Genomic DNA, 24,927 nt, shown 5'->3' with positions numbered 1-24,927 from the left:
TGGATCTTCCAACACAAATCTATTATCAGCTTCCACTGGAAGTTGTCCACAGAGTCACACATGAGGACATAGTGGTTTCTAGACAGAACATTTATCAAATCCACAAAATGTAAACCTGCAAATGTGGAGAGCCAGCTGTAGAAGAAACCAGCAACAAACAAATCAAACTGTCCTTATTCAAGGTGGTCTTCTTGCTTAACCGATGAGTCAGTAAACATTGACCAAAGATGAACTGTTCCAAAGTACTTTCCACAAACCACAAAGGCTGTAAACAGGAGATAATAGTTCTTTGTTTCCCAGGATGTTGAAGAGAGGACAAAGTAATGATTAAATGTTCTGATCATGACTAGAGATTTTTCTTCAGTTGCTTCCACCTTTAGGAGATCACCAACCAGAAACTAACAAAAAGGCTTCCAAGATGGAGCCAGGACTGAGCCCATTGGAGCTCATCGCATGATGCAGAGCTACTGTGTCCTAGGATGGAAGGACACAGTAGTAGAAGTGTCCTAGGACAGAATCCTGAGAATGCTACCCATATTCTCATTTGGTAAGATGGGGGAAACGCAGGGGAAAGTGGGACAATGATTTCCCCTGCTGCTCCATGGGTGCCCCTGTTGTCCCCCAGCTTGAGAACTTCATTGTGATGAGGTCTTTAGACAATATCAATCAACTAAGTGGCCAGTACGTTGTCCTCCACTCCATCTCATAGCCATTTGTACTGAGATAGCAGGTCATAAAGAAGACTAATATCTCCCCTTATATACCTTCCAGCTGACAAAGAAGACAATTTGCTATGCTACTGTCACAATGCAAATTTGAATTATCAGATTCATATATGAGCCACTATCATGTTAAAGCTAGTGTAGGGCTCTAAGATCTGCTCTAAGATATGTTGGGGAGACCCTCTTCTCGATCCCACCTCCGTCTCAAGCGTGGTTGGTGGGGATGAGAGAGAGGGCCTTCTCAACGGTGGCCCCCAGGCTCTGGAACTCCCTCCCAAAGGAGAGTAGATTAGCTCCCAACCTGGATTCCTTCCAGAAGAATTTGAAAATGTGGATGTTCACAGGTGCCTTCTCATAACCGATAATTAATTGTCCATGCACTGGAGAAGTAGAAAGTTGGTAAAAGAATCATAGAGCAGTGACCGTTATATGGCTTTCAGACTGATCTACCCTCAAAGAAAAGCAAAATTTTAACATGTCACCAAATTTTTCCAGTGCCAGCTAAGAGTAGGCAAATCTGCCAAATTCACTTTCTACCATTTTCTTGCTATCAAACAGAGGAAAGCATTTGCAAATTTGGATCATTGTTATCAAAGTTAATTTGAAAATTACTCATAGCCCTTAGTGGAGATGACTGTACTTGCTGGTTTTACTTCCTATCAAATACATTTTTGATATCTCAAAATAACAACAATCATCTTCATAAGGTTTAGAAAAGCAAAAGAGACTTACAGAAATTCAATACATGATTCAATACAGCAACTGTGTGAGAAGTCTTGATCTACTGAAAATGGTACATTTCAGTTTGTAGTGCTGGCTGGTGGCTCCCATTTCATTGTGGGCACAGCCCCCCTATGTTTTAATCTAAATTGAAAGAGACTGTACAATGTGCACTATGGCATACGTTTCAAATGGAAGGCCCATAGGCCAAATCCAACCTGTCATGTCATTTTATGTGCCCCACAAGGCTTTCAATGCCAGGGCAATATAGTTAAGTTTATATAGTCTTTCAATTATAAATGGCCCTTTGAAGGCAACCTTACAGCTGATGTGGCCTTCCGTGAAAATGAGTTTGATATCCCTGCACTATGAAGATATGCTTCAGCAGCTTGGGATGTATCTATACAATTAATGCAATTTGAAACCGCTTTAATTTCCATGGCTCAATGCTATGGAATCCTGGGATTTGTAGCTTAGTAAGATACCAGCACGCTTTGGCAGAGTAGGCTAAAGACCTTGTAAAACTTCATTTCTCATGATTCCATAACATGTAAGTCATGGTAGTTAAAAGGGTGTTGAACTGCATTAATCCTACATTGCTGATGCATCCTAAAATAGCTACTTCAAAGTCCATATTAAAATTTGAAGTAACTCACCACCAATCTGACATGGAAGCTACCTAGCTCCCACTATTTGTTGGTCCATAGTAAGTCCATACTGTGGTTTCTGGATGCTTTCTGGAGCTGAACAACTCATTTGTTGTCAAGGCATTTCCTTCGCAAATGTGTTCCCTCATTAGAAGAGGGTGAGTGGTGCTCTATGTTCAGACTGGGAAATGCATGTTGTACTCAATGTGCATATTAATGTCTGAAACCACCTACATTTACTAAAGCAAAGTATCTTGAGATAAGAAGACAAAAACAATCCAAATGCAGAGCATTTATCTGAGGATTTCCCTGTAGGCTCATCAGCTTAATTATCCTTGGTGTTACTGAACCCAACTTACATTGTTGGTTTTCTTGATGTCTGCCCTCCCAGAGAATGATAATTCATATGCAGTCAATCCGGTAAAAAAGAAAAATTATTCAGATTTTGCTACAGATGGAGTCAGACAGGAGATTTCCTTTTACTCCTAAAGACACATAGTGGGTACGAATTGAGTAAAGACATGTAGTGAGTTTGAATTAAGTTTTCTATTTTGCATTCAGATTTACATCCTTTGGTATGTAGAGCCTCTAAAGCTTTCATGAAAATTAATTTTTATTTATGAAATTATTATAATTTTAAAGTTTACATTCAGAGGTGATCTCAGTTATATACAATAATGTTCCAGTATAATAAAGCAGGAATATACAAATACAAAAAAAGGAAAAATAATCACATTAGTCACAGGTTGCTGCAAAAAATTGACTAAATGTCCAAATAAAAGTCCATTTGTAAATTTTGTCTATTCATAATTCTTTCAAATGTTGCAAGTCTTGTTAGATGTTCTATCCGTTGGATTACAGGTGGATAAAAACTATCTCTCCAGTCATGTTTTTGGAGTCAAAGGGTTCTGAGAAATTCACATTTGTTGGCCATTTGTTAATTTTGAAGAAACGAGGACTTTCCAAAACCAAATTTCTTGGTTCAATTATCTCTTCCAAAAATATTGTTACTCTGGGACAGTATTAAGGAAGTATTGGTGGTGTTACATCTCCAACAATTTGCTGAATTTCCTGCCAATTTCCCAGTAAAGTATCTTCCTATCTTATGTGGCCCACAAGGCTTTCAATGCCAGGGCAATATAGTTCAAGTGGCAGCAGAGAATTTGAAGATCTTTCATTTCTTTTCTTATAAAAATGAGCAATGTAAATTATAATTTCTTATTTGCCATGGAGCTATAGAAAGCAATCCAGAAGCATTCTTCATGAGCTGTAGAAAAATTCTCCAGTGGTAGGCAATTTCTGGCTTTCCATATGCCTCACTTTTAACCATGATGACCAGATCCTACCAACTTAAAAGTCCCACATTTGCAGGGTTCAATTCCTGATTTACTCTTCTTATTAGAAGCCCCGGGTTAAATATTCAATGTATAGATTACAGATAAAGCCAACATGGTGTGATGGTTTGGGTGTTGGACTAAAACTACACCCCCCCCCCAAATAACCCAAACCCCATGACAGATTCACCACCAAAAGTCAGAAATGACTTGAATGCACAAACCGCAACAGTATTATGGCATTACTAAAGAGATCCATCTTTTCCTCTGCCATGATGCTCTTGGAATGATGCCATGGCCATTTCCTTGGCAGCTCAAGTGCTGCTTGAAACAGTGAATGAAAGGAAGAACAAAACTCTCTTCTGCCTTATCTGATGCAGTCCCATTCCACTAATGCAATTCCGTCCCCCCATTCTTTTGCCTCCACACCTAAATTTAGCATTTTAAAAACCCAAGGGCCAAATACCAATATAAAATGTAATCTTCAGTTCAAAAGTCCCAATTTAGTCCTTCACATTATCCCCTAGAATGACAGCAGACTATTAGGCACTCCTGAGCCCTGGATATGGATTAGCTAGCATATGTCAGATTATTTTACAAATCTAATTAAGATACCTTGCTGAACCACAGAGAACCCTTATAATCAGGAAACAAAAAGGAGAAAGGGGATGTTTTTTCTGTTCCATCCTTCAAAGATACAATGTCTTGATGGATCTTACAGCGGAAGGAGTGACTAATGAGCTTTTGCTATTGAAACTGGCAATTCACCGGGGCGTGATCAACATGTATTGCAGAAAATGCCTGCATTAAATACTTGGCTCAGTTTAATAACTAAGTTTTCTATTGTGGTGAGTTGATATTTGTCATGTGAAAAGAATGTACAGCTTAGGATCAGCCTGCAACATCAAGTAGCACTTTCTCTACAATATTGTTTGTGCAGATCCAAACTTAATAGCACAATCATTTTTTTAACTGCTGAGTGAATTTCACAAACTATTGGTTAAATTACTTTTCCTCCATAAATGTCCCACATTGACTGCCCTATGAGATGTTGTCTGAAAGAACTTCAATTCTCCAAGAATGAATATGTAGAAAAATGCAGCTGATATGGTTGGAGAAGTGGAGAGTGAGGAGAGATGGCTTAAGGGAAGTATTTTGGATGGTAGACAACAGCTTGAAAATTGCCATGGAAGGTGTTTAAGTACCATCCTGCCATGCTGAGTATATAGTCAATTAGCTGAGGAAACTCAATGGGAAAATGGCATAATTTTGAGCTGAATTGTGATTGATTTTTCCCTCCCTCTTTGGTTCACAGGCACCCTGACTATGAGAGAGCATCTAACTTTTCAGGAGAAAAAAACACACACCATCGCAACCAAGAAGCTAGTGCATAAACTTTAATAAATAACAAGTCATTCAACAATATAATGTGCCATTTTTAAAATGGGTAACTAACTATCTCTCCTTGCCCCCCAAATAAAGGAAATACAAACCTCCTGTGATTATTTATAACTTCTAAAAAGACAAGGATGGTGGTAAAAAGATTAAATGCATCTTGTAATGTTTATATGTTTTCAAGCTGGCTCTGATTTACAGAAACCCCACCATTGGGTTTTCTCAGCAAAATTTATTTAGGAGAGATTTGACATTGTCCTTTTCTGAGGCTGAGAGAGCATGACTTGCCAAAGGTCACTCAGTGGATTTTCATGGCTGAGCAGAGATTTAAATTTCTGCCTCATAGAGTCATCATCCAACACTCAAACCACAATACTCCAGTGACTCTCTGAAAGACATGAGCTATATTGAAACAAGTTTGGAAAAAATATTGCCCATTGGCCATGTATGGCTATCCAGACCTATTTTTGTGGTTTTCAGTGTCCCCTCCTCCACCTCTGATCATTTTCCCATCCAAAATGCATTTTTAAAAGACATGTACTTGCTCCAAAAATCCCCCAAAACTCTGTGGAGGGGTATGCCGAGGGCAATTAGGTTCCCAGGGAATCAAACTATTTTCTTTATGTGTGTGTGTCCTCAAATGACCTCAAAGGGAGCGAGGGACATTTTCCCTACCTTTGAACCCACCCTAGCTAATTTGGGCCCAATACAAGCTTTTTTTCTAGCAGGAAAGGAACAAAAAGTTACTTCCAATAGCTTCCTTTATTTAAAAAAGGCATTTAGAACCTATATTGGCTCAATGTGAACTCAAAACATGGTGGGACTGCCCCCGTGTCGCCTATAAGGATTTTGGACAGAAAAAATTGTTTTGTTTGTTTTTCTGAGAGTAGGTTGCACTGGCCTTTCTTAGTGGAGAAGTAGGGGTAATGTGGTCTCATACTCTTCCACAGCTTCTGATTTTCAGAATCATGATACTTTGAAATGTGGCAGAAACCTATTATGTCTCATGCTGCAAAACTAAAATGTATATTGGTTAGAGGACCTGTCAAATGGTTAAATGATCTTATTACTGATCTTCCAATTGATGAATGAGTTCACTTAATTGACTAGTCAGTCCTCCATATCCACAGATCTATGGCTTGAAAATACCTCCCACCCCAACCCCCCAAAAAAATTGCAAAAAGGAAAGCTTAGTCTTACCATTTTACAATGCCATTATATTCAGTGGAATCTGAGCATCCATGGACCTTGTAGATAGGGTGTGATGGGGAAGTGTTGCCATGCTGGAGCAATATGGGGAGTGACAGAGTTGCCCCTCACACTTGCCATTTCGCCACATTTGCTGGCGAAATGGCATGGGTGGGCTTCTCCATGTAATAAAGTCATAAGTTATTATGCTAATTCCAGGACACACACACACCATGTTGTTAGAAAGTTGAGTTTGAATGCTTGAGCAGCACTTTGGAAATATTTGAATAAGTGTAAGATAGGTGTAAGATAGGTTATACGCTATAGTACAATTTACCCATGAGTAAATATGCTTTGGGCCCCTGGTGGTGGCACAGTGTGTTAAAGTGCTGAGCTGCTGAACTTGCAGACCGAAAGGTCCCAGGATCAAATCCCAGGAGCAGTATGAGCGCCTGCTGTTAGTCCCACCTCCTGCCAACCTAGCAGTTTGAAAACATGCAAATGTGAGTAGATCAATAGGTACCACTCCGGCGGGAAGGTAACGGCGCTCCATGCAGTCATGCCGGCCACATGACCTTGGAGGTGTCTACGGACAATGCTGGCTCTTTGGCTTAGAAATGGAGATGAGCACCAACCCCTAGAGTCGGTCACGAGTGGACTTAACGTCAGGGGAAAACCTTTACCTTTTAAATATGCTTTGGATTGCACCCCTCCCTCCTCTTCTGTCATTATGAGATTTTTTTTGTTTTTGTTTCTATTAATATGTCAGCCTTGCCTTTTTAAAAAGCAGCTGAATGGAGTCAAATTTAAAGCAATTAAATATTTCAACCAATTTGAGAAGGTATTCTTGTATTGTGGCATTAGTGTTCTCAGGTCAGCTAATGGGAAGCAATTCAGTTGTCTGGGTGACTGCAAGTGATATCTCAGAAATGTGACATTCCTTTTCACTTGCTTAAACATTGAGGCTACATCAATTATTCTGCATTAATTGTAAAACGGCATTTGGTTATTATGTTGCAATGTATACAGCTCTGTATCATATAATGACTGTATAGTCAATAGAGGAACAATGCAATGAAATAGAAGACACCTGTGATGCCCTGCAATACAGAACAATTCCCATAGCTACATGGATATGTGGAAATGTGGATAGTAGCACACCCTATTGAAGTGGCTTCTGGTCCAGGAATACCATAGAGTCATGTTGGAGGACCTAGAAAATGCATAGAAAGAATATATTTTATTAGATTTGGATAAATGAAACCGTGGATACTGGTCCCATAGTTACGGAGGTGGTTCTGTACTATCAAAATACTATATATTTTATGGATATATCACTTATCTCTTTTCTCTGTTCAGCTGGGCATTGTTGCTTTTTGTTCCCCAGGTACAAAGTTCCAATTGATTTTAAAGGGTTCTTTTTTCTTTCTACAAAATCACCATGGAAGAATTGCTCAGATTAACAGCTAACTGCTTCATTTTCTAGCCATGCAAAATAGCAGTCCCCCAGTGATACAAATGTCAGAACTGCTTTAATACATTTGTTTTATTGTATAATTAACAGGAAATTTCCTAAGTAATGCTGTCTTTCCATTCCTTTCAGCTGGCAGCCAATCTATGTCAGTATATAATTAAGCCTGGATGTGAGAAACAGATTGTGTGTATACGCAGGTATAAATTAATTTCAACAAATGGAGAATTCCCTTTTGATAGCCTTTCAGGGTCCAGTCCATTAAACAGTTGCATCTCAACTCTATATACAAGTGTTTACTCATAAGTCACCTGAAGTAATAGGGGGAATTTGACCTTATTGAATGATTATGCTCTCATTTCAGAAAAAAAATATGCAGGAAAATTTCCTTTATCTACCATCTTTCAGAATGTTGTGCAATTCGATAATGTTCCTGCTTCTATGCCACCTCCATGTAATGAAGTCCTTATTCATCACATAGAGGTTGCATAGAAGCAGGACCATCACCAAATAGCGTAACACTGTGTGCAATTCATTCCCAATCTGCCACCTCCCGGCCACAAATACATCCTATGCTATTGATAGGAAAACCCATAAATAGCCCTTGCTCATGCTACAGTGCCATAATTTACCTCATGCAACAATACCCAGCCACTTCTGCTCCATTATGCTAGCACAGAAGTAATATCAGAGGGCAGGATTGTCTTGGTTCTTTCAGCAATTTAAGGGGATTTTTTTACTGAACTTCACTGAAATTGCAAAGTTGCTATATTGAAATAAGCTTTAAAAACAACTGGATGAATGGAACTGTGGAGTCTGTGTATATGTGAAGTTACACCCATTATTGGTACTGTTGCACCACAGTGGGATTTCACCTTGCTCACAGCACCCACCAAGAAACCAAACATGAAAGTCAAAGCAGTTTATTAAAAAAAGTGCAAAACACATATAAAAAAGGGAAAAACACCATGGAGTAAATAAAGGGTAAAACCAAAGAGTTAATGTAGAAAGCAAAAGTTACAAGCAAAAAGTCAGTTCAAAACTGTTCACAGGAAACAATGCAAAGGTAGAATAAATCCAAAACAAGGCTTAAAACTGGAACATGAATCCCTAGGCAATACCCAGAAAACCAGGAGCAAAACATGAATATGAATCCCAAAATATTCCATGGAACTAGATACCAGAGAATGAACTTGATTCTTGGCCTGAATGAGGAACAAGACTAGGGAAAGCATTGCTAGATGCAAAATCCCCACACAGCTTCCTCTGGTTTAAGGACTACAAAGCATGAATGCATTCTTTTGACTTTGAAGGGCTGATTTAGTCTATTTCTCTCACACACATGAATTCTGTCTAATTTTCTGCACCTGGATCCTTCCCCCCTCAGAGCCAGTCTTGAACATATATCCAAGTTAACTGCTCCCCCGAATGAGCTAATGTTGTCAGTGCCAGTGTCAGCAACCTCCCTGGCTGCTGGATTCCAAAACATCTCTATTTTCACATGGAGACACAGCCTGTTGCTATAACACCCCCCTCCTTTCCCCTCTTCCCGAGGGGAAGATCTGATTCTAGCATTCTCCCACTCTCTGAAACTGCATCTGATCTCTCAAGTCCTGAAACCCTAAGCCCCTCGGCTCCATCAGGTTGAACAACAGCAGGTAATGTGACTGTGGGATGACAGATCACTAAATTGCAATGGTTTTTAAAGATGAGAATAATGGCAACTCTGGTAAGTTGCCATTAATCTTAATCATACAATTGGTACAAGATAGCAACGTCATTTGATAAAGTCCTAAATATGCCAGGGTTATTCTTCACATGCTGAACTTGCTGACCGAAAGGTTGGTGGTTGAAATCCAGGGAGTGGGGTGAGCTCCTATTGTTAACCCCAGCTTCTGCCAACCTAGCAGTTCGAAAACATGCAAATGTGAGGTACCGCTCTGGTGGGAAGGTAACAACGCTCCATGCAGTCATGTCAGCCACATGACCTTGGAGGTGTCTATGGACAATGCCGGCTCTTCAGCTTAGAAATGGAGTTGAGCACTAACCCCCAGAGTCGGATACAGCTAGACTTTATGCCAGGGGAAAACCTTTACCTTTACTATTCTTCTCACTCACACACAAAATGTATCAAAATGAACTTTTAAAAGTACACTTTCAGAGCAAATACATTTTAGAGTTATATTTTGAGACAAAGGTAATTTACAATGCAATACTACATCGACTCAGAACTAAATCCTATTATGTTCAATGAAGTTTACTACCAGGTAAGTAGGAATACAAGTATACTTCAGTTAACAAAGTAGAGGTGTTCCTAGACATCACTTTAACAGAAAATATGGAACCAGAGGCAAAAATATAAAATGAAATGAAAATACATAGTTCTATGACTTTCAGCATTTTTTTAAACTAACAATACACACCCGTGAAATGAAACTAATAGATCAGGTAAGCATTGCAAATGTAGGAAAAACATTTCCATTCTTCTACAGATACGTTTGAAAGCTGCTTCCAAAATGCATTCGGGGATGTTTTATTTCTTCCACCAACCTCTTCTTTTCTTATGATTTCTAGTTCTGTGACTGAACTTATAAGTCTATGCTTTTTAAAAATTCTAGAGATTTTGAGAATGGTTTTTCTTTGTGCCTCTTTTCTAAGCTTTGCTGTTTATACACAATAAGTCCTGAACTGCAAATAGTCTTCAAAAATGGTGTCGTTTTCAAAAATGTTTGTCTAGCTAGAAGAAAAAGTATATAATGACTAGCTGCTTCATTCAAAAATGAAATTAGTAAAGAATTGCATCTCTTGTTAGGGCAATGAAAGTAGATGAAATGGATCACAGTAATGACGTTTGAGAGGAAGAAAAGAGAAGTAGGTAGTTGTTTTCAAATTGCAACATACTAGTGAAACAGTTGGAGAACATCTGTAGCAGAACTGATATGGCTGTTCATGAGGCATCTTGAACTGCATGGCAGAGACATTCAAATTGACATTTATGATTAGAAACACAGTCTAGGAATCTCGCTGCCTAATGAAACATGCAAAGTAATACATTTTATTCCTCGCTCTATGTCAATATCTAGAATATGAGCTTCTGAAAAGTGTATGCTTTAATAGCACATCTGAGTGATGACAAATATTTATTGTTATTGAAGAAACATATCATAGCACACTGAAGTAACATTATCACTTCTGAGACAAAAAAAGCATAGTGGGAGAGAAATTAAAATCAATGATTTGTACTTCTTCCAAGAAGAATGAACAATAGCACTTTCAAATATGATTTGATTTCTTGGGGAAAAAATTACACTGTCTTGATCTGACTCTTCTAGTGCTTTCATTTTTGTTTCTGCTCTTACTAATTAATCAAAATTAGATTTCCTGTTAAGTTTCTAATTGAAGTCAACTTGTCTACAAAATCGGATCTATAACTTTCATATTTGAGGGAGGCAGTTACACTGGGTTTTTTGAACCACACCAAGAATAGAAGTTGAAGCTGATGCAATTCTAGCATAGAAAAAGTGTCAGACTATTTTGAAATAGTCTGCCTAGTCCACACAAACTTTGACAGAGGTGCCATCTAATTTCATTTAAATATGAAGACCCTTTTCTTGTCAACATGATTATGAAATGTGATAGAAAATCCAAAAACATTTGTAAGATTTGCCAAATTTCAGAGTGGTATTTTGCATCCCTTATTGCGTCAAAATTTACCACTAACACTTGTTTGAGATGTGAAAAGTCTATGATGTGAAAGATATTAAAGTTCAATCCCCCATACATTTAATCATTAAATTAAAAAATAGTAAATGGCCACAAAGAGGGTGGTGTAATAATAGAAAAAATACTTTTTCCTCTCCTGTCACTGCTAACCATGTAAATAATGGGGAAACTGGTGAGTTACTTGAAATATGTTTTGTAGGAATGACATTTCAGGGGAAGTCTACTAATTTTAGTTTGGCTTGGACTTCAACGCAAGCCGGAAAAGAATAGGTGGAGTTTTTTAAAGCTCACACCAATTTGGGAGATTATCATACGAGGCTTATATCATGCACTGTGACAAGCCTTGTGCAATAATCTCCCAAGGAGTTCCTTCACAGAAAATTGAAATGCTCATCATCACATGGATTCATTTTTAAAACACTTCAAAGCAGTCTGCAACTGATTCGCAGGCTGGGAAAAACCCTTTTTTTAGGCTTCAGAAAATGCTTCCTAAATGTGTTCAAAGTATTTTCAGGTGTTGTGATACATTCAAAGCACTCCTTCAGTGAATTTGGGGAGACACTGACATTTGATTGAAGGCCCTTTGAATGGCTTTGCTTCCCTGCCCCCAAATTGCTTGCTGTTCCAGCTCCGGCAAGCAGCCTGAGAGGACATCTAACTGCAGTGCCATAACTTCCCACTTTCACACCAATCACTTCTTTTAAAAAATATATATTTTTAATTTAGGTAAATGCAGTTTGTCAGTAACTCCAGGCACTGATAGGGATTTCCTTTCTTGATTAAATGTTTTGATACTGTTTTCAAGTTTTCTTGTCCATTTTGCAAAAATTCAATGTCATGTGCGCTCTTGCAGCCCTAACCAACATTTGCCAACCCAAAATATACCTCCTTCTTGCAGAATACGCAAAATGGGGAAAAGCTTGTAACTGCAAAATGCATTTTTATTAATATTTTAAGTTTTTATAGGGACAGTGCTTGTGAACTTGGAAAATAGAGAAGTAATTTCTCAAGATTATGATTTCTTGAAGTTGGTTCACTGTAAAAAAAAACTTTTAAAAAGCAGCAGTAATGAAGAGGGGCAAGGCACAAATCGAGAAATGAAGTCCCAGCAAGCTAAAAGTGCTATCAGATTTCTGAAAGCACTTTGCAGAAATGATTGTGTGATAACAACAGCTACTATCCTAGCATGTTCCAGCTCAAAGCAAGACATGTTTGCAATGTCAGGGCTTGTATTTAGAGAATCTCATGTATTAAACTTCTTGGAAATAGGTTTTTTCTTTGAGCTTGGGTTAGGAAAACATCACTGGTATTTCTGATTACTGCTCTTGTTCTAACCAAGCAAGGAAGATAAGCCAGCATATGTTGGATGTAGTCCTCACCCCACTGCCACCCCCTTTTCTTGTATTTCATGTTTTTTTATTGTAAATCTGAGAGCATGGAATTGTCAAATTAACAATTTGTGACTCACTTTGGGAGCCTTATGGTAATCAGTAATTGGCTTCCCTCCCTGGCTCATTGCAATGTAAAAACTGGAGCGGCATTAGTGTCAACAAGTATCTTTGTTGCATGGATCTGCACAAAATAAAGCAATACTAACTTGATGCCAAGTAACATGTCATATTCAGATCGCATATTACAGTTGAGGGCATCTTTTATTCACATTACTGATATTGTTTTAGCACACTTTCTTGTTTTAGTACATTTTATAATTCAGTGCTGTGGAATTATGGCAGTTGTAGTTGGAGAGGTATCAGCACTTTTTGGCAGAGAAGTCTACAGCCAGTGTAAAACTATATCTCCCATGATTCCATAACATTGAGCCATGGTGGTTAAGGTGTCAATGCAGTGTAGATGCACCTTATTTGTCAAAATATTTGTTGTTCTAGTGTGCTCTCAACTCATTTACAACTTATGGCAATGTTATCACATGGTTACTTTCATTGCCCTAACAAAATTCCTCAGATTTTCTTGAGTTAGGTATGAATTAGGTGCCAGCTTTTGGTACACGTAACAAGATAATATCCTGTGGTGCATAGGATATAACTAAACAGCTGGGACTAGCTCCTTAGCAGTTATGTATTGCATTGAACTGTAACTTATGGGTGATAAATGACAGTGATATAGATTATAGAAATTTGAAAAATAAATTAATGAAAATATTTGAAGGACACACACACATAAAAATGCTCAACTGTTTCAAATCAATTTCTCATTGTCTTGCTTACTTGGTTGTCTTGCTTAGTTGTATGATATCCCTGTGGTTTCAGCAACACAGCAAATGCTATTAGTGTAGAATATACTTCCAGCAGTAGCAAGAGTGTCCCAGAATAGTATTCTGGAACAAATTTGCTCTGCAGGATAACCTTAATCCCCTGTTGCTAAAATAACAGTTTGGACTTCAGCTGGGAGAATACAGGCTGTTGATTTGCACTACACAGCTCCTTTGGTCTGCCTTATATTTGGGGATCCTTCTCACTTAGGAATTGAACTGTTCACAGCCTGTAAGATTATTAGGCTAACAGCTGTGTCAGACAGTTGGTCCATGGGATAATGAGACAGGAACATTTCCAAGATAAAGTTTCTATTGTGAAAGGGACAAGTTAATTCCAAGATGAAAGGAGAAGCATTCCTGTTGTTATCACCAATGTATTTCTCCACCAGCATGGAGTGTGACAATCTGGACAAAAGAGTGGGATATAAAAACATATGGTGATAGTACTAGTAGGAAGAATAAGAATACCAATAGCAACATCACCTGTCAACCAGCACTTATGCTCATGGGAAGCTTTCAAAAGGTTACAATTCCTTTCTCACACGATTTGCTTTGAAAAGCAAGGCCTGGATTCAGACATAAACTACCCACGCTAATGTAAAGGTAGGAGATCCATGTAAGGATCCAACAAGTTTATTTTTTTCTTTCTTTTGTTTTCTTTTGGAATGAAGTGCAATCTTTAGAAGATGTGCTCAGAAGCAAGTGAAGGGCAAATGGGGAGAGATGCTCAACACTCTGGGTCTTTCCTCCCTACTGGTAAAAAACATAAATATTTCTGGTCTTTGGGCCAATAGGAAAGGGATTAGGTATCCCAATTCTTTTTCAGCTTTTGTTTGTAGGCCCTTGTGTCTGCCTTTCATTAAAAATAACAGGAGAAAATGTTGAGGTCCTTGACACAGGTTGTTTCTAATAATGACCACCTCTATACTGAACAATGTTTGAATTAAATATTTCAACCAATGGTCATGTCTAAATGGGCAAAATAAGGTGGACTCACCTCTGAGCAATGACAGGGAGTCCAGAAAATGCATGGTTTGATTCATAGCAGAATTGCTGTATCCAGCCATTAATAATGTAGGTCAAAAGAAAATAGGACACCAGAATTTTGGAGACACGGACACTTGGATGGAGCCCCCATTTAGTAGATGACCTCAAGATGGCGGCGCGCTAACAGCCTCCATGATCAGCTCCGCTGGGGAGGATCTTGAACCGCTGCTAGTTTCTAGTTTGGGGGCCTCCATCGTCACCAACCAGAGGGGTGAGATTGGCACGTTGTCTTGGGGGTTTTTTGGCCTACCGTGAGAGCTATTGGAACTATCCCGAGGGCTGTGGTGGATCGGCGAGGAGAGGAGGAGAGAGAGAGGAGTCCCGTCCGCCATTCCAGCGGTGCGATCGGAGAGCGTCTTGAGCTTGCAGCGTGGAGTTGCAGCATGGAGTTGCTGGCGGCGGCAGGAGGGGTGAGCATTGGACGACTACCCCAGCGTTGTTGTTGGTGTGTTTGAGGCCGCACCGGACCGGGTGGCCTCTGCTGGGCTTCCTCCCACCCTCGGCCGGGCGACCTCCTCGGATCTGTTCACCGGCCTGGGCCCGTCGACCTGGGAGGCCTATCTCCATCTCAGCTCCAGCTGGCTCCTCTTCGGCGGTGTGGGGCGCGCCGGACCGGGCGTCCTCTTTCGGCCCTTGTCAGCTCCCACGGAAAGGGCTAGGCCTCAGAGGCCGCGCCGAACCGGGCGGCCTCCCCTCCCCCCCTGGGCCTTCCCCTCGGCCTTAATAAAGACAACTTTGGAAGCCGCGCCGAACCGGGCGACTTCCAGGCATTGGCCGTAGCCTTTTGCTGGCTGCTCAGGGAGGAAAGGTCTAGACCTCCGGAGGCCGCGCCGAGCCGGGCGGCCTCCCCTCCCCCCCGGGCCTTCCCCTCAGCCCTCGTCGTTCTTCTGACCTCGTGTTGCTGGGGAAGACACCCTCGTCAGCTCTGCTCTCCTGCCTCTGGAGCCTGCATCAAACTAGGTGGCCTCGAGACATCTTTAATTGGGAGGACTTGTATGAAGCAGCATTTATAAGATCCTCACAGTTTGCAGCCTGCCAATTTTTTTTTCCCTCCTTTGTGTGTGTGTGTTTGTGTATGTGTGTTATACAGAGTCGGGAGTGAGAAAGTTTTTATCTTTACTCAGGGAAACAGTATTGACCGTGATAGGTAGCGGGTTCTTAACCTGGTATTAATGTCATAGGAAGTATTCACATAGGATTTGAGAGTACCGTGAGTTTACTGATTGGTAATTGATGGTTTAGAATGTGAATTGATGGTTTGTGTATGTTGGTGTATGTACTGTTGAGTGAAAGCTTTGACGGAAAGAGACAACAGGATTGAGGTGCTAATTTTGAAAGATTAGAGTGGTATACTATAGGAAGGTTTTTTGTGAGAAGGTAATAAGAAATGAGTTGGAAGGAAACTCCGGGCAACAATGAACTCTCGCACTTATGTGATCTGTTGGGAAAATCGTTCGGTACCGTCTTGCAGCAGCTGGAAATACTGAACGCGAAACTTGACCATCTCTTCCAAGGAATTTCCCTGATTGTGAAATATCCTTCTCCTACAGACACTATAACAACTATACCAACCAGGCTTATTAACTTGAATGAGGAAGTAAGCACTCCGGAAGACCAGGGAGAAATTAAGCTCAAGGAGCAGAAAGTAGTCGTCGGATCAGGCCTGAGAGTGACTAGAGTGGAGGGTGGGTTTTTATCTGGGGGAGTGGGTTGGGGGAGAGTGGATGGGAAGGAAACCAACAATGTCTTGCAGAAGCCGAACAATGAGCTGCCCTCTGAATTGGCCGGACAATCTTTGGATACTTCCTGCAATTCTCAGCATCTTTTACAAACAAATAAGGTTGCAGTGGAAGTTTCAGATTCATTATTGAACAGAGGCAGGTGGACTTCTAAGCGAGCAGTCCAGATATCTCTTGCACAAATTTTATCCATAAGCTGGTCGGAGGTAAAGATCAAGACTATCGACTGGCTTTGTAGAGAGTATCAATCCTGGAACCGCTCCTTATCTCTTATCATTGGCTTGGAAGATAAAATATTAAGGGAAAAATTGTTTTTGTGTGGGCCCAAACTGCAACAATGGGGCATCACTCTCAGGAGGGTTCTAGTAGACCCACTGATTCGCCCCCTCGACATCGGGCTGAGCATTGATATTCAAGATTCCCCAACTCTAAGTCAGACTTGTTCTACCTCCCAGGCCCACAACAAGACCCCACTCTTGCTTAGTCACCTTCCTATTCATGATGATGCCAAATCAACTGTCCCCTCTCTCCCATCAGTGGAGAGAAGCTCCTTTTTTAAACTAACAAGTACCTTTGGAGGCTTTCCTTTCCAGGACAGCTGACTAGTCCCGGTAATTGGCAACCCCACCTAGTTCTTCCATCAGGGGGAAGAGGGCTCTCATGGAGGTGGCCCCATTGAAGTGATATGGGGGAGGAGAAAGCACGGTCACTATCAACCCAGGGAGAAGCGCAACAGAGTTTTTGCGACCCTGGAGAGGTTTAGGTGTGGTAGTCTTCAGGACAGACCCCCCAACCTTAAGGTCCTGCTTCTAAACGCCAGATCCGTCAATGGTAAAACAGCTGTCATCCAGGATTTGATCCTGGATGAGGAGGCGGATCTGGCATGCATCACCGAGACGTGGCTGGATGAGCTGGGAGGTGTGAATCTCACCCAGCTGTGTCCTCCAGGTTTCGGGGTGCATCAACAGGCCAGGGTTGGGGGGCGGGGAGGAGGAGTTGCGGTGATCTTTCGGCAGTCCATCGCCCTGATCAGATGCGCCGTTCCGCAATCCCCGAGGTTCGAGTGTGTTTTCCTGAGGGTGGGAGCCCGAGACAGCTTGGGGATTCTGTTGGTGTACCGTCCACCCCGCGACCCAGCAGTCTCTCTGTCCGAGCTAGCAGAAGTGGTCTCCAATCTCTAAACTGATAGTTTTGGGAGACTTTAACATTCATACTGAGACCACATTGACAGGAGCAGCTCAGGATTTCATGGTTGCCATGACAACCATGGGGCTGTCTCAAGTTATATCTGGGCCCACACATCAGGCAGGACACACCTTGGACCTTGTTTTTATTGTGGATGGTGGGACAGTCAGAGTGGAAGAGCAAAACATTCTTCCATTGTCATGGTCTGACCATCATCTGATCTGTTTAAGTATCGCCGTGCCTTCTAACCTCCGCAGGGGTGGTGGACCCATTAAGATGGTCCGCCCCAGGAGACTGATGGATCCGGATGGACTTCTGAGGTCTCTTGGGGATCTTCCTGTCCTGGAGACTGGCGATCCTGGCGATGTCCTGGCTGATCGCTATAACAGTGAGCTATCAAGGGCACTGGACACGATCGCTCCCGAACGTCCCCTCTCACTGCGTAGAATCGCGTCGACTCTTTGGTTCACCGAGGAGCTGGCTGTGATGAAACGTAGGAGGAGGGGACTAGAGTGCATCTGGAGGAAATCTCAGGACGTGTCCGACCAAGCACGGGCTAAAGCCGCTATTAAGGCTTACTCCGTGGCTCTGCGAGCAGCCAGGAAAGATTTCACGACTGCCCGCATAGCGTCTGCAGCCAACAGGCCATCGGAGTTGTTCCGAGTTGTTGGGGAGCTCCTGCGGCCTCCTGAGGCCCAGGGGTTTCCTGATGACTTGGCAACTCGGTGCAGCGATTTCGCGCACCATTTTGCAGGCAAAGTTGCTCAGATACGCCGTGAGTTGGACTCCAGCTTAACTATGGTCCCAGCGGAGGTAACCGAGGTACCTGTCTGTGCGATCTTATGGGATTCTTTCCGGCTTGTTCTTCCTGATGACGTGGAGGGGATTCTTGGGTCTGTGAGGGCGACCACCTGCGCTCTGGATCCTTGTCCTTCTTGGCTGGTGAAGCTGGCCAAAGATGGGTTGTTGGATTGGTTTGTGGCTATTATAAATGCCTCCCTGGTTCAAGGGTCAGTTCCATCCTGCTTTAAGCAGGCGGTAGTAAAACCATTATTAAAAAAGACCTCGTTAGACCCATCTGTATGTAACAACTACAGGCCAATTTCCAACCTCCCATTTCTGGGCAAGGTTCTGGAGCGGGTGGTTGCTACGCAGCTCCAGGAGTTCCTCGATGACACCGATTTTCTGGACCGCTCGCAGTCTGGCTTCAGGCCTGGGCACAGCACCGAGACGGCTTTGGTCGCCTTGGTGGATGACCTCCGCAGGGAGCTGGACAGGGGGAGTGTGACCCTGCTGGTTCTCTTGGACATCTCAGCGGCTTTCGATACCATCGACCATGGTATCCTTCTGGGGAGGCTCGCCGGGATGGGACTCGGTGGCACAGTTCTGCTGTGGCTTCGGTCCTTCCTGGAGGGCCGTTCCCAGATGGTGAAGCTGGGGGAAACCTGCTCGGACCCCTGGCCATTGACCTGTGGGGTCCCGCAAGGGTCTATTCTATCCCCCATGCTATTTAACATCTACATGAAACCACTGGGAGAGGTCATCCGGAGTTTTGGAGGGTGTTGCCATCTCTACGCAGATGACACACAAATCCACTACTCATTTCCATCTAACTCCAAGGAAGCCCCTCGGATGCTGAACCAGTGCCTGGCCGCTGTGGCGGACTGGATGAGGAGGAACAAGCTGAGGATCAATCCTGACAAGACAGAGGCCCTCCTGGTCAGTCGCTCGTCAGATCGGGGTATTGGGTGGCAACCTGTGCTGGACGGGGTTGCACTCCCCCTGAAATCACAGGTCCGCAGTTTGGGAGTCCTCCTGGATTCAGCGTTGACGCTTGAAGCGCAGGTGTCGGCGGTGGCCGGGAGGGCTTTCGCACAACTCAAACTTGTGCGCCAACTGCGACCATACCTCGTGAAGTCTGACTTGACCACGGTGGTCCATGCCCTAGTTACCTCTAGACTGGACTACTGTAATGCGCTCTACGTGGGGCTTCCCTTGAAGACAGCTCAGAAATTACAACTGGTCCAACGCTCGGCTGCCAGATTAATAACTGGGGCGAATTACAGGGAGAGATCTACTCCCCTGTTTAAGGTGCTCCACTGGCTTCCGTTCATTTTCCGATCCCAATTCAAGGTGCAGACCATCATATATAAAGCCCTAAACGGTTTGGGACCCACCTACCTTCGTGACCGTATCTCCTACCATAAACCTGCTCGATCTCTGCGATCGTCAGGGGAGGCCCTCCTGTCGCCACTGCCTTTATCCCAGACCCGCCTTGTAGGAACTAGGGAGAGGGCCTTTTCTGCTGTGGCCCCCCGTTTATGGAACTCATTGCCCATTGAAATCAGGCAAGCCCCCACTCTTTCAGACTTTAGGAAAGATCTAAAAACATGGCTCTTCCGATGTGCTTTCGGAGAGTAACTGTTACATGCTTTTGTTACGCCCCCATTATTTATCCTCTAGACTGTCTGCTATCTTTTCCTTAGTTCCCTGTGGTTTTATTCTTATCCGTTTTCTTATCCTTTTCTCACCCCGAGTTTTAACTGAGTGTCAGTGCGGCCTGCCCTGTTATATTGCTCTTTGGATTTTGTGTTGTACTGTATATGATTCTTTATTGTATTGTTGTAATTGTATTATGATATGTTGTTTTTATATTGTGTTATATTGTATTTTTCCCGGGCATGGCCCCATGTAAGCCGCCCCGAGTCCCCATTGGGGAGATGGTGGCGGGGTATAAATAAAGTTTTATTATTATTTTATTATTGGATCCACCTGAATCCAAACAAATGCTGTGGCCACACATCCAACAGACCCATTGCTCCATTGCTGGAAACAAACAGCTTCCTGCTGGCAATGTTGCTTCTGATTATATCCACCATAGCACCCAATCATGTGACCAGAAATGCAACATTGCTAGCAAGCCTTCGGAAGGGAGCTGCTTATCACTTATGATGCAGGCATGGCCCAGTGGGCCCTTGTTTGTGTATATTTATAGTTATTTTATGTCACAGCATGACATGCTTGCCATATATATGTTGTGCTCCACCCTGAGTCCCCTTCGGGGTGAGTAGGGCACAAATGTTTTAAATAAATAAATAGTTGGCAACTCACCTTAGGCAAAGAACTTGGATTTTAGTATTTCTTGGACACTGCCACCCTACACTTAAATGCCTGGCAGTATGCTGCATTGAATTGAATGGGCTTTACTCATGGGTAAATGAAAAATGAATGACCTCCCACTAGGACTTGAAGGTCTCTCATTCATGGGGTCACCTTAAGTCAAAGTTGACTTGGCTGCAATTGACAACAAGAACAAAAAGGAAAACATATTACTGTAGCCAACCATCATTATACTCAAACACAACAATATATCTTTTGGGTCATATTTTTCTAATAATAGTAGAATAATAGACATTTTGAGAATGTTGTGGGCCTTGTGAATCTGGTTTGAGGGAGGCTTTCTCAGATTGGGTTCTCTGAAACCATAGGTTTCCACAATATGTTGTTAGAGATTTTCCGAGATATTGTGACTAAAAAAATATAACTGAGTAGGAATTTTTAAAAATAAAAAAACTGAAATGTTTCCCCTACTTACACTTCTGTTGTATATCCTTTGGGAAGGGAGAACCACACAAAAACATCAGATTAATATCTTGGCTAAACTAAACAGAACCACTCCAGAAAACATTTATTATATCTACAACTTACTGATCACACTGAAGTCTAAATTTAAAAGCTATGGACCTTTGTCCTGCCTGGTGAGCTATACTAACAGCCAATGTTTTCCAAATAAAGAGAGAGAACCACCAGGGTGAAGACAAATGACAGAGGCTTTAATTACAATCTGTAGAAGGGATGCAAGTTATAACAAAAATGCCAAAATGTACAAGAATAATCATATTGGAATGTGTAACCACCATTTTTATATAGTAAAAATCCATGCATCAGCATTATCTCTATTTAATTTTCCCGCTTTTGTCTATGACTGGCTGAGCACAGAGGCTGACTGGCCTCCCCCCTTGCTCTTGATTAACTCAGAAAAGGGGATATTTATTTTGAAAAAAGATAGAATGATTTCAAAGTATTTTATAGTATAAAAACATTATTCATGAGGAGAGAGGGTTGGGAGAAATGTTGCCTAGCCTTACATACGAAGTAGTTGAAGGGCTTTTTTCTTTTGTTTTGTCTTTTACAGTAGAGTCTCACTTATCCAACGTTCTGGATTATCCAACGCATTTTTGGAGTCAATGTTTTCAATATATCGTGATATTTTGGTGCTAAATTTGTAAATACAGTAATTACTACATAACATTCCTGCGTATTGAACTACTTTTTCTGTCAAATTTGTTGTATAACATGATGTTTTGCTGCTTAATTTGTAAAATCATAACGTAATTTGATGTTTAATAGGCTTTTCCTTAATGCCTCATTATTCAACATATTCGCTTATCCAACATTCTGCCGGCCCGTTTATGTTGGATAAGTGAGATTCTACTGTACTTTGAAGCAGGGAAGCAACTCTTCCTTTCCTCAGTCCCCTGCTGAGTACAAACTACTTTTATTTATTTATTTATTACAGCATTTCTACTCTGCCCTTCTCACACACTAAGGGGACCCAGGGCGGCTTCCAAATATAAAATACATATATAAAACAATTACACTTCAATTCAGTTTACATTAAATTACATAAAAACATTCATATAAATATACATTCAAGGCGCATTCCAAGTCCGAACCAAGTCTGAAATTATATCTTAGATCATATAATTGTGATTAATGCTGCTGCTATTGTTCAAAAGCCTGGTCCCACAACAAAGTTTTCACTCTTTTTTGAAAAGATAGGAGAGAGGGAGCCTGTCTGATTTCATTTGGGATGGCATTCCATATTTTGTATTTGAATTCAAATTGTGTCTACTGAAGTAAACTGAGGAAAAAGGGAGCAAATGGGAAAAGGAGAAAAAAAACCTGAGTTTTAATTTTTAATTGATAAATTCAGAAAATCTAACAAAAAACAAGAATATAAAGCATAAGATGTTTAAAAGCAACTGAAAAGGTGGCATAACAAGATCAACTGGGGCTGAGACCCCTTCAATACTACCATATCAAATCCAAATTATCTGCTTTGATTTGGATTATATGGCAGTGTAGACTTTGGTCCCTTCTATGCTGTCATATAAAATCCAAATTATATGCTTTGAACTGTATTATATGACTTTGTAGACACATATAATCCACTTCAAAGCAGATACTATAGAATATCTGTTTTGATAATCTGGATTAAATGGCAGTGTAGAAGGAGCCTGACACTACCAATTCAAGGCAGTTGAAAGATATGTGGTCTTCATCTGACATGGGTTTCTATAGTATGGCATCTGCACAACTGTGAATATAGAGTAGAAATCTATAAATGTGGACTTTGGAGAAGAAATACTACATGCTTTTGAGTTGAATTTGAGATGGCATTTTGTGGCTGTAAGGATTATAATGAATTTTAATAGACCCAATGATGTTTGCTTTCATAATATTCTTGTATATAGTAGATAATTGACTCTGCCTCTGTTGTTTTGACATTGTTGATAAGCACTTATGTTCTATGCAACATTTTATAGCTTTTGATGTTGATGTTATGGCCTATAGCTGAAACAATTAATAAAAGTGTTCACTTAGCTATATTTCTGTTTCCTAAGTTCCCTAGGCCAATGCACATAATGTTGCTTGCAAAAATGAAATCTTTATATAACCGTAATCACTCTATAAAACCCTGTAATTCTGTTTGCTGCCAGTCAGTCGTCACTTCTCATACATTGCCATTGTTGTGGACAATAGGAGAACCTTAGAAATTGCTCATTGAAAACTTTATCAAATGTGGCTTCTTGTGACTCAAGTTAAACATTACATTTAAGAAACAAGACTGCATTAGCAATATATGAAAGGGATTTGCTTCCAGTCTGCCAAATATACTCACTATACATTTTCTAAAGCTGACATGTTCCATTAAACTGAAAAGCAATGTTTACAATCAGTGATAGAGTAGACATTATTATTTTAAGACAGATTTGTGTGGGTTGACCGGAAAACCTCAGACAGCTTTTAAACTTCTTGACCTAATGAAATATAATTGTGATAAGCTATTATTTCTCTTGAAATGCTCAGAATTCAGGATTTTCAGTTGAAGCTAAAATAACAGGAACTTGTTACACAGTTCTAATACTGGCACAAAAGTCCTTCATTTGTGTCCAGCCTACCCCCCACGCCCACCAATAGGAAATCCTAAAGTAATGATTCTCTGGCTTGAAGCAGGGAATTTGGTCACCTCTCCAGGAATTTACACTGTACCATGCAGACGACTTTAGTGCACTGCCAAGATGGTGGAGCTCCTGCAAGAGAATTGGCTGATCCAGTAAGTGGGCCAGACTTTAGATTTGTTAAAGTTGCCATGGATATAGCAATCATGGGTACAGGCATGTCATGTCTGATCAATTCAGGTTTATCATACTCAAGGCCCAAGACCCAGTGTCTCCTCATCCTTTAAGTCAAAGCTAGGGCCTCTTCTACACTGCCATATAAAATCTAGATTATTTGCTTTGAACTAGATTATGTGGCAGTGTAGACTCATATAATACAGTTCATCAGATAATGTGGATTATCTGCTTTGATTATCTGGATTATATGGTAGTGTAGAATGCTTCTGCAATGTGATAATGGACCTCTACCATACATTATAAATATTAAACCTTTTACATATCTATGGAAATTTCAGTTACAAGTAACAGGTCTTCTTTCTGTTACACTTGACATTTTTAATTAAGCATTGACACTAATTAAACAATCCATGATTGTTCTTTAGGTAAAGGTAAAGGTTTCCCCTGACATTAAGTCCAGTCATGTCCGACTCTGGGGGTTGATGCTCATCTCCATTTCTAAGCCGAAGAGCCGGCATTGTCTGTAGACACCTCCAAGGTCATGTGGCTGGCATGACTGTATGGAATGCCGTTACCTTCCCGCTGGAGCAGTACCTATTGATCTACTCACATTTGCATGTTTTCGAACTGCTAGGTTGGCAGAAGCTGGAGCTAACAGGGGGCACTCACTCCGCTCCCCAGATTTGAACCTGGGACCTTTCGGTCTGCAAGTTCAGCAGCTCAGTGCTTTAACACACTGAGCCACCGGAGGCTTGTTCTTTAAATGGCTTAATTAAAAAAAAAACTTTCCCAAAAGACTGCAATTTGATATTTCTTATACACAGAGCTCGAGACATTCTGATTTTTCATTGTTTATCCTGAAACATGCAATGGGTGCCAGATATAATAATAAATTATAGTTTGGTTTTTTGAGGATGAGCATTGGGTCCATGTCTTCCATGTCCAATTACATCCTTCCTCTCAAGGATGTAATTTGGAGGCTTTTACTCCACCTTTATGTTAATCAATATTTACGCAAAATATTTATCTCAAAATCTCAAAATAGCAGGCAGCATTTCAACA

General features: G+C 41.2%; 1 protein-coding gene across 6 annotated transcripts in view; it reads left to right on the top strand.

Annotated features, from left to right (window-relative positions):
• gabrg3 (gamma-aminobutyric acid type A receptor subunit gamma3) overlaps positions 1–24,927 on the top strand; it is a 506,296-nt gene that overhangs the window by 105,436 nt on the left and 375,933 nt on the right. The window contains exons 3-4 of one of the 6 annotated variants that reach the window (XM_062975357.1): positions 365–547; positions 4,739–24,446. The exons of 4 other annotated variants lie outside the window; for them this stretch is intronic. In XM_062975357.1, coding sequence (XP_062831427.1) covers positions 17,507–19,864 — 2,358 coding nt within the window. In that variant the 5' untranslated portion in view covers positions 365–547; positions 4,739–17,506 and the 3' untranslated portion in view covers positions 19,865–24,446. Of the gene's footprint in view, positions 1–364; positions 548–4,738; positions 24,447–24,927 lie in introns of those variants that run through there. One more of the 6 variants, XM_062975358.1, reaches the window with a different exon arrangement.

The sequence above is a fragment of the Anolis carolinensis genome, chromosome 3 (genome assembly GCF_035594765.1).
Source record: "Anolis carolinensis isolate JA03-04 chromosome 3, rAnoCar3.1.pri, whole genome shotgun sequence".
Lineage (NCBI taxonomy): Eukaryota > Metazoa > Chordata > Lepidosauria > Squamata > Dactyloidae > Anolis > Anolis carolinensis.
The sequence above is the reverse complement of the archived record's forward strand: the minus strand, read 5'-3'. Positions and strand labels throughout refer to the sequence as shown.